The following is an 11,116-nucleotide window of genomic DNA, read 5'->3' as shown; positions in this document are numbered from 1 at the left end:
ACGGAAATAAAACTGGGGACAATTATATATTTAAACTTAGGGAGTAAAAAATTCACAAAATACCATTAAAAAGAGAAACTTCAAAAATCCATTTGTACTGCAAAATTCCACAATGGTCTGGTGTAAAACATGTAAAAAGACATACAAAGAATATAATCAAAATGATTAATGCTAATGATTTAATATATAGACAAATCACAAGACTAGAAATATTTCAAAATCAATCGATAAATGCTTATCAGCAGGAAGAATGTTGACGTACAAAATAAGGATAGTGCAAGAAGAACTGCAATCTATTTCTCTTCACTTTTGAGATTTTGGTTATGAACTGTACAGCTCGCTAGAGATGCTGCTGTCAAATTCAGATTCCATTCAATGGGACGATTAAGGCACATCTTAATGGGGCTCAAAGGGCAACTTGCTGTATTCCCATCAGACAAATTCACTTTCTCATCAGTTTTCACTTGTAGCATGCTGGAAAAAAAAAAGTGTAAAGCACTTTAGTTTTTACTTTAATTTCAAAGAAACTATCAACCTTGTAAAAGAAAATTCAGTAGTTTTATTGTTCAGACCTCTAAACAATAGAGATGATTGATGGGTTTTCTTTAGCTCCTGTCTCCTTAATGAACTGAATTCAACACAGGTAATTGAGAGGTCACTCAGATACCACTGGACAAAATTAGCATATACAGATTTCATCAGTGTACATCAGAAAGGATATTTAACCTACTGAGCTTGGCTGGATTCAACCTTTCTTTTAACTTTTCCTTTAACGTGCCAGGATCACAGCCTCTTTGAGACAAGAAGGAATTAACCTTTGTTGAATGCCTACCATATTCTAGGCACATTCACATGCATAATCTCAAATTTCATAACCACCAAGCAAGGTTGGTATACTGTAAGCTCATAAGAAACGATAAAAGTGAGTCACAGAGTTCCAGTACAAATAAAGTCGAATGGGCTGGAACTGGAATACAGTCCTTGCTCTTTCCCTTATGCCTGTCTACTAGCTCTCTGATGAGAATCTTTTCTAAAACCACAGAAACTTGAGAGTCCAAAGGATAGCTAGCCACTCCACATGTGTAATATTAAAGTCAATTCACATCTTCCAATGTGAATCCTTACGTTTAGAAATGATTTAATAGCTTGCTATACATTAGCTCATTTGACACGACTGATTAGTTCAGTTAGACTACATCATTCCTAAGCTTTCTTCAACCGCAGGTCAATGATCCTTCCCACTCGTAAAGAGGAAGCTGAGTTGTGTAGTATTTTAGTGGCTTATCAGAGTTGGTAAATGGCAGCAGCATCCAGACTTCTCTCCTTACAACTTCAAACAACTGACTCACTTGCCATTCAATAAGCCAGAGATTTAACCTGTTAAACCATATTTTAACAGCCATTATATTTTCACTGAGTTGAGTTCTCCCCAAACAGTCCCAGTTCCACCGAATGACATGGTTTCAATTTTTATAAATAATGAAACAAAATGACAGCTTAAAAGATTGTTCATCAAAAATAGTAACTCATCATTAAAAAAATATCCCAAACCTAGAGATATGATCAATAACAACAGTAATGTTTTTCCTTCCTCCAAGGACTGCTAGTCTTCATATTTTTATTTGTATTTTCAAAACAAGAAAGTCTGATGTATGACTCTTTGAGAAACTCTAAAGCAAGCTATAAAAATACAATGATATTAATTGAGGTAGCTTGGTAGGTAAGTATATCAGGCATCAAACTCTACAATAAAACAACGGCATGGAGCAACAAATCATAGTCCTAAAAACGATTTTTTTTTCTGTTTTCTATTTGATTGACAAAGGTGTATTCATCAGAGAATACTATTCAGTAACTACACTATTGTTCTTTTCAATACTTTAAAGACTTTTAAAGTTACTTTTCTAGAGAGTGTACTCCAAATTTGGGAACACAAATGCCAGGGATGCACAAAACTATACACATGCATGGGAAGAAAATAGTCAAGAAAAAGAACTAAATGTTGTTAGTACCAATATACAGATTGACATGTTTAATTCATAAATATATACCTACAAAAACAAAACTAGCTGGTGTTTGAAGTTTGGGCACTACTGATCTTGAAGTGCTAGAACCAGAGGCATTCGAACAGCAGAGCTAGAAGTGACCTTTCTAGTCCCCACTTCCCCGCTTTTTTTTAAAAAAGAGATGATAGGGAAACTAAGATATAGGAAAATAGAAAAATAAACTGCTATTTTTCAGAGTGTTCTAACCAACCAGATGTATGAGAACTAATATAAGAATCTCGATCTCTAATTATAATCCAGTACTTACCAGAGCACTTTTCAATTCCATCTTCTCTACCAGTCAAATTAACAGTTTTTGAATACCCATCAGAAAGCACTTTTGGATACAAAGATGAAGATATAGTCCACGCTTTCAAAAAATTTGCAGTCTACAGGAATTTTTAACAAATATACCTTTATATTTGGAAATTAAAATTTTGACTAGTTAGGTTTAATGTTAGAAATTTGTCATAGAATCATATACATTTGTACCAAGTGAAAGATTAATGTTCAACTTAATGTATTTTTTAAACAATGATTTTTTTTCATGTTTTAAAAATAGGTAATAAATTTGCAAAATTAAAAATAGATAACTACACAATGTTTGTTATACAATGAAGTCTCTCACTGCTCCTAGCCCCTCTTCCAGGAGCAACTACTGTTGCCAATTTCTTGTGTATTATTCCAGATAGTCTCTCTGCATTGATATATATGTATATATGTCTGTTTCAAATATCTCCTTTCCCCCTACACAATTCTGAATACTGTTCTGTATCTTGCTTATATATTTTGGAGATTGTTCCATATTTGTACAATGAATATTTGATTCTTTTAATAGCTACATAGAACTCCATTCTACGGCTATGTCATAATTGACTTAGCCAGTCTTCAACTGACAAACTTTTGGGCTATTCCAATCTTTTGCTTAAAAATATCAATGTATTGAATATTCTTATGTGTGTCTCTTTAAGTATATGTGCAAGTACATCTTCAGGACTTATGTCTAGGATTGGCATGGCTGGGTCAACGGGTGCTTTAAAAATTTTGATAGATATTACCGAAATTCCCTTCACAGACTGTGTACATTTTTACACTCTGACCAATGATATATGAAAATGTCTTCCCTCAAACTCTTATAACAATGTATAATAAAATTTAGGGAAGCTTAAAAAACTGTATGCCCTGGCTTAATTTGCATTTCTCTTCTCAGTACACTTATTTTCATATCTTGAAGCCATTTGTATTTCCTTTTCTGTGTTGCCAGTTGAGACAATGACTTCTCTCGTATTGCCAGGCAGTTAAGAATTAATCCTGTGTTCTGTGTGATTAATCCACAGGGGTGGGATTAATCCAATCCCACCCCTCCCCACCCTGCCTAGCTTATTTGTTGTTTGTATCTGCTTACAGTGAGTTTGTCATGAATCCATTTTAAATTTTATATCATCAAATTTATCAGTCTTTTATTTCATGGCTTCTCTGTTTTACATCATGATTAAAAAGCTTAAGGAGCAGCATTTGAATCATCTGATAAAGTGGCTTTATATGTCCATATCCAGGATTCTAATGAAAGCCCAGCAATAGTGTATCCAGTGGTACTCTTGAGAGTAAAGAATTGGGGAAAATAATGTAAGGACCCAGGTTCCAGTTCTGACAATATTAATAAGCAGCCTTATGACCTTGGACATGTAACCTTAGCCTCCTTCAGCCTCACTTTCCTCATCTGTAGAAAAACAAAAGTAAATGACATCTTCCCTGCTTACATGTTTCTGATGATCTAATTAGAGTCAGTTAACATGCTTTAATAAGCATATGGAGCTATAAACAAATGCAAACGCACATACTTTGGTGAAAGGGGGAAGAAGCTGGAGAGAGGTACTTATCCGAAGTAAGTCCCCTTCTAACTCTATCTCTACCATCCAGGAACCCAGATGGCAAGTGAGGCTGAATAAGGCCAAAGGGTGCCTGCAATGATTATGGCAGACAGCTCAGCCTATTTTCAATACTCCAGTAATTTCACTCACCCTAAGACAAAGCCCCTCTCCACCATCTGAATGAAAGTTTATAGAATATGTGCATTTGGAAAGTATCAAAGATAAAAATCATTTGTGAGTTATGAAAATCCAAACAATCATCATCTGTGATTTAAAGTAATGATACTGATAATTCTAACAAAAATAATTTTTAATATATACAACTTATAATTTAAACTTGTTTTACTTATTACTGGAGATATGTGATAGTTCATTTCTGTCATACAGACAATAAACTTAAGGTGAGCCACACTGCAGGAAACAAATTTTAGTGTGATCAAGACAGGTCTGAAAATAGCATTTGTAGAGCAGTTGCTATATGCCAGGTCCTATGCTAAAAGCCTTTTTTACATTACCTGATTAAGTTCTAACAATCATCCACTGAGGCTCAAAGAAGTAAAATGACTGACCCAAGGTCACACAACTAAGTGAGTCTTCAGGGCCTATGATCTATTTACACTATCCTGCACACTGACTCTTGGTTTGTGATTCTGTCATGATTCTCCCTTCGTGTTAATATCCATTTATCTATTTCTTTAGAATACTTAACATACGCCACATGTCTGGCCTACGACCATAACCTTATCCAGGAGACCTATATGTTTAGAGCATGACTTTTCTTTATGTTTAACTAAAGAGGGGGCTGCCAGTCATACTTTTAATTTCTCAGTGTGAAAAAAGAAAAAAACGTTAGGGCAGAGACTGACATGAGAGCTACCATAAAACTATTCTTTAGGTTAAGGGTTTCAGGGAACACAGTTTATCTTTTCAAAGAGAGAAAGAACTCAGTTGTATGCATGGATAAACAATTCTGATATAGGATTTGGAAGTTGAATAGTTGCTATAATGTCGCTGAAACCATCGAATTTGAACTTAATGCCAGTGGGTGACTGGTTTATTTTCCTTTGGAAATAATTAACTGAATTAATTACTGTTAATTCAGTAAAAAGTTTACTGAATAGTTCTAACTCAGCACTGTCTTTGACCCTGATCTCTCTACAAATCTGACCAAATATCATGATATGGTTGTCAGTTTGCAAAACTAGAGCAGAGAACCTTCCTGAAGTAGACAAGTGTATTCCCATGTTTTGGATGTAATAAGAAGTTATAAAAATGAAGTCATTGGTCTACTGGACCCTAAATGTGATGGTTCTTAGGTTCTAGGAGGCCAGTATAGAGGACCATGCCACAGAGCAAAATGTTTCACTTCTATACGGAGCTGGCATGTGTTCATCAGCAAGGTCCGCTGTTAAGTAAAGTTAAATCCTTAACCAGTACCTACCTAATATGTTAGGAATATAAAAGACTGTGATGGTATCTGTCTTCAAGGGTTTTGCAGCTTGGTAAGGAGACAGTGGGGAAAAAGTATTCATAAGTTACCAGAATTAAAAGCAGTAAAAAAAAGGAGTAGCTAAGGGCAAAGGGATTACAGAGAAGGGAAAGATGAATCCCAGAAGTGGGGAGATGAGGGGGAAAAACATTTGAAATAGGTCTTTAGGGATGAGGATTTTAGGAAAGTGGGACAGAGGGAGACTTTAGAGCCTGAGTTCTGATCCTGAATCAAATCACTCACCGCTGAGTGTACATTCCTTAGCCTCTAAGCTTCAATTTAACTGGATAGTGAAGATAGAATACCACCATCTTAAGGGTAATGTGATTATTAAAGGAGTTGATGTAGATAAAGCACCTGGCATAGAGAATGCATGTAATGTGCCCAGCTGGACACATAGTAAGGAGTCAATAAATGTTAGTACTAATAACAAAAATCAAAATAAAAAATTACATGTGTGGGAATAAAGTATGGCAGATATGTGTATGATTTGTTTCTACAGTGTTCACCATACTAGTTTGTTCCTATAATTTGTATAGTCAGATAATAATATGACAGTTTAATTTTGAATCTCTGGGCTTAAAGGGGATCAAACGTAAAAAAGCCATACGATGTAGCCAGGTAAACATGGTCCACTAGTGAACCATGAGGTCTAACACGACCAAATAGGTCCTTTCTCTTGTTGGCAAACTCTCTAAGAGTTAGGTTGTACAAGTTTTTTGGTTTTTTTAAAAGACTTAATTTATCTCAAGAGTAAAATTTCCGTTTGGTAAGATATGGATGAATTTAAAGGCTTTGACAGATTGTTAAGGGGGAGATTTTAAGTCAGCCATTTTTTTCTGACTTGCTTTTGATTATTTGATGTGGTTACTGGAGGAGCAGAAGAACCTGGTGGTTAAGAGCAAGACTTGGAAATCTGAGAGTCTCGGATTAGAGTCCTAGATTTGCAATTTTACTGCAACCAATTTTAGGAAAATTACTTTTTCAATAAAAGATTAGCACGTATACAGATTGCCAACAAACACATGAAAGGATGCTCAACATCACTAATCATTAGAGAAATGCAAATCAAAACTACAATGAGATATCACCTCACACCAGTCAGAATGGCCATCATCAAAAAATCTACAAACAATAAATGCTGGAGAGGGTGTGGAGAAAAGGGAACCCTCCTACACTGTTGGTGGGAATGTAAACTGATACAGCCACTATGGAGAACAGTATGGAGTTCCTTAAAAAACTAAAAACAGAACTACCACATGACCCAGCAATCCCACTACTGGGCATATATACCCTGAGAAAACCATAATTCAAAAAGGGTCATGTACCACAATGTTCATTGCAGCACTATTTACAATAGCCAGGACATGGAAGCAACCTAAGTGTCCATGGACAGATGAATGGATAAAGAAGATGTGGCACATATATACAATGGAATATTACTCAGCCATTTCTAGTGAGTTATTTCTAGTGAGGTGGATGGACCTAGAGTCTGTCATATAGAGTGAAGTAAGTCAGAAAGAGAAAAAGAAATATTGCATGCTATCACGTATATATGGAATCTAAAAAAAAAAAAGAAGAACCTAGGGGCAAGACAGGTATAAAGATGGAGATGTAGAGAATGGCCTTGAGGACAAAGGGAGGGGGAAGGGTAAAGCTGGGACAAAGCGAGAGAGTGGCATGGACATATATACACTACCAAATGTAAAATAGATAGCTAGTAGGAAGCAGCAGCATAGCACAGGCAGATGGGCTTGGTGCTTTGTGACCACCTAGAGGGGTGAGATAGGGTGGGTGGGAGGGAGACGCAAGAGGGAGACGATATGGGGATATATGTATATGTATAGCTGATTCACTTTGTTGAAAAGCAGAAACTAACACACCATTGTAAAGCAATTATACTCCAATAAAGATGTTAAAAAAAAAAGAAAGATTAACACATGGTGCATAGTATGTGCTTAATTAGTAAGTGCTACCATGATTATCAGAGAGCAAACCATGGTAATCAAGAATTCAAAAGAAAACATTTAGAATTGAATCATTTCTACTGAGAAATGAGATAATCTACCTGAATTTTTAGTTGAATGGAATGAAGGAGATTGCAGTCAGATCAAAGGTACAAAACAAATTCTCTCCAGGAATCAATGAACAGTTTGCATTGCTACGTGACTTAGAAATGATTCTTGGCCTTGTAGGGATCCCTGAATTTCTTAGTGAACTTGTATATTAAATTAGTACAACACAACTGTGCCTAAAGCAGTACTGTATTCAAATATTCAGTAACTACATGTGATTCACATACCTTTATAAAAATAAAATAGAAAACTTCAGTACTAAATTAATATGAAAGTAAAAGCAATTAGCAAGTTGTTTATCTAAAATAATGCCAACTAACTGTAAAAGATCGCCGAACCTGGCATGACTTAAAACAAATGTTTTTGAACCCTGTTCCCATAGGCCTTCTCAGGAACTTATCAATGATCATCATCAATGATTCCGACCCTCTTTTTTTTTTTTTTAAATATACCATCTGTGGCAGATTAATTCCATTAATAGCCTCAGTTCTTCACCCATCACTATATGCACTCTCTCTGCCCTGTCATTTTACCATGTCCTCTCATTCTGCCTCACCTATGTGATTTGCTCTAGCTAATGGGATATTAGCAAATATGATGCAAGCTGAAGTTGAGAAATTGGGCATTTATGCTCACTTTTACACCTCTGCTTTTGCCCTGAGAACATGCCTGGGCTGGTTTACTGGATGGCTATGAGAGACTCAGGGGGAAGCTGCTATGGAGCAGGGCGAAGCTATCCACTTGACAGCCAGCTAACCCCAAAACACTCCACGGAGCCCAGCCAATATCCAAAGAACCTCCAGGCTTATTTTCAAATCACTGATTCATGAGTGAAATAAATGCTTATTTACTTTAAGCTAACGAGTTTTGGGGTGGTGTGTAATGTAGCATTGCTGTGGCAATAGATAAATAATAGACCATCTCTTCTCAACTGGATCCTCACCATGATGTTTAAACAAGTGCGAGGTCTCTCATTCCTTAAAAAACAAGGCTTCACTCAATCTTTTACCTTCCTGAGGTTAATATTTTTAGAGTTAGATTACTTTAATGAGTTGTCCTATACTTGCTCCCACCATTTTCGATACCTCTCATTCTTTAACCTACTCCAATCTAGCTTCCAGGGACAGCACTCCATGAGGACAGCACTAAAGTCACCAATGAAATGATAAGTCTAATGAACGATCTTTAGTTTTCAACTTTTTTGCCTTCCTAACAACGTTGATTCAACACTGTTGCCCATTTCTTCTGCTATGGACTGGATTGTGTCGGGCCCCTCTCTCCCCCATGCCCCTCCCGTCTCCCTGCCTCAGATTTATATATTAAGAGATATAGGGCTTTTAGGAAATAATTAAGGTGAAATGAGGTCACAGGGCAGGGCCATAATCCAATAGGATTGATGTCCCTATAAGACGAGAAGGAGATACCAGAGAACAGGAAAATGGCCTGCAAGCCAGGAAGAGAGCTCTCATCGGCAACACAGAACCCTCCAGATCTTGGACTTCCCAGCCTCCAGAACTGTGAGGCAATAAATTTCTGTTGTTTAAGTCATGCAGTCCATGTTATTTTGTTATGGCAGCCTGAGCAGAGTAAGATACACTCTTTCTTGAGACTCACTTTTTTTTGGCTTTTGAGACAAAAAACAATACTGGCTTTCCTCTGCCTCTTCCTGTCACTGCAAGGCATCCCACTCTACCTGCAGAATACATATTGGCATTTCTCAAGGTTGAATCCCAGGCTTTCTTTTCTTCTTCTCCTATACTCTCCCTTAGCTCTCATCCATACTCAGTTTCAGTCATGAATGATATCCTAGATATCTCAATTTTCCTGAGTACTCAACCTAAAGCAGCTCTCCCTAAAAACTCCTTATGTCATTTAATTTCATTAACACAGAATTTACCAGTGCCTTCTGTTTTCTATTTTATTTTTCCCCCCTCCCAAAAAAATACAAGCTTGATGACAGTAGAAATCCCTGCTGGTCTTATTCAGTATATTATTTTCAGCACCTAGCATACAGAAACTGGATAAATATTTGTTAAAAAAATAAATCTGGGATATTTGTTTCTGGCCATGATGAAGTAACAAAATGAATTTGCCCTCTCACTTTAAACAACTTAAAAAAACCCCACAAAATATATGAAATAATGTTTTTAAGATAATGGACAACAGGAAGTACAGCATGACAATGATTCCTGACAAAAGGGAAGCAAAAGGTGGTAAGACCTAAAATTTTCTCTGGCTTACTACTTGGAGAGTTTCCAGGCTGCAATATAGGGGGAACCCAAATAGAGCTTGGAAATCTTCCTGAGAAAGGAAGACAGAGTTTGGAGGTGAAGGAGTCCCAGGTGACTAGAATGTGTGGAGCAGAATACAGGATAGAGAGCTGCAGAGAGAGCTAGTTCCAGAGCTCCTCGCAAGTCTGTAGATAAATACTGATCAGTACATTAATGCTTCCCACGGCTGTGAGAAAGACCACTGAAAAGGACCAGCTGGAAAATACCTAGAGGCCATGCAGGACTGGATATGATTGGTGTTCCCACCAAAAAGAACGGAAAGACCTCCTAGCCCCTGGGGCATTAAGTAGAGTCCTCAGACAGGTGTTGGTACTACCTGACTAGTGGGGTAAAATTAGCCACTGAGAGGACGTGCACATGGTTTTTGAGAACGTGCATGGTCTATCCTTCACTTGCTCCTCAATCTTCACCACACCTGACATCATGCTCCTCCTTTCCGTCTTGACTCAAGACACACCAGTCATGTCTTATCCCTCTTACCCACCAGGAATACCATGCCTCATACTTTTTTCACATTCAGTTCTTCCTGGAAGATCACTGCTCCCCTCCCCATTCTCTGCCACTTGGCCTAGTTGGTTCCTACTCAGTCTTCCTACTCACTCTCACTCAGCTCAATGGTCATTTCCTCAGAAGTCTTCCTTCACTTCTCTAACTTGATAAGATCTCCCTATAAGGAATTCTCATAGTACCACCTACGAATTAAGAAGTTGTAAGATTTGTGTAACTGTTTTTTCAATGTCTGCCTCTCCAAACAAACTTGACCATGAATGGAGTGACATCTGGTTTTGTCCCCCCATCATATTCCATATGTCTAGCATACTGCCTGGCACACAGGAGACAAACCTTTTTGAAAGAATTAATGGGGTCTATAGATACTGGCTTTTAAAATCTAGCCTTCCGTACGTTTATATAACACAGAGGCAAAGAAGCAAACAAATGAATTTTCCAGGTTGCCTAGAACTGGAATTGAGCGGGAGAAAAAAGAAGCCAAGGTCTTGCTTAAAATTAAACAAAAACAAGGAAGAAAAATACCTGGCAGGATGAAATCATTCACACACCTACTCTGCCTTTTATTTTTCTGTAATTAAACAAAAGGTGAACTCAGTAGGCTTTATATTATGATAATCACAGGATACTCAGCTCCACTACAAAGAAAACTATTTACTGCCCAGGAAAAATGAGGAGAAAAACATGGTAGCCATGAAAGCTGAATTAAAAATTTTGAATTACTAAGTGAAGAAATAGAGAAGGAAAAAAGGGGTAGAAAAGGGGAGAAGAGAACACTTGAGGAAGGAATTTAAGGTGTGAAGCACTGAAATCAATCTCTTTCTAACAGGTGGTAGCA

General features: G+C 37.1%; 1 protein-coding gene across 3 annotated transcripts in view; it reads right to left on the bottom strand.

The window, feature by feature from the left end:
• Window positions 1-293: 293 nt before the first annotated feature.
• The window catches only part of LCORL (ligand dependent nuclear receptor corepressor like), a gene marked incomplete at both ends in the record, with an annotated part of 166,069 nt that continues 155,246 nt past the window's right edge, over window positions 294-11,116 (bottom strand). For 2 of the 3 annotated variants that reach the window (XM_082653190.1, XM_082653191.1), the window contains one exon: window positions 294-474. In XM_082653190.1, coding sequence (XP_082509316.1) covers window positions 294-474 — 181 coding nt within the window. The remainder of the gene's footprint in view (window positions 475-11,116) is intronic. The other variant, XM_082653187.1, reaches the window with a different exon arrangement.

Source organism: Grampus griseus (genome assembly GCF_964374135.1).
Source record: "Grampus griseus genome assembly, chromosome: 4".
Classification (NCBI taxonomy): Eukaryota; Metazoa; Chordata; class Mammalia; order Artiodactyla; family Delphinidae; genus Grampus; species Grampus griseus.
Note: the sequence above shows the minus strand (reverse complement) of the source record. Positions and strands in the feature narration are given on the sequence as shown.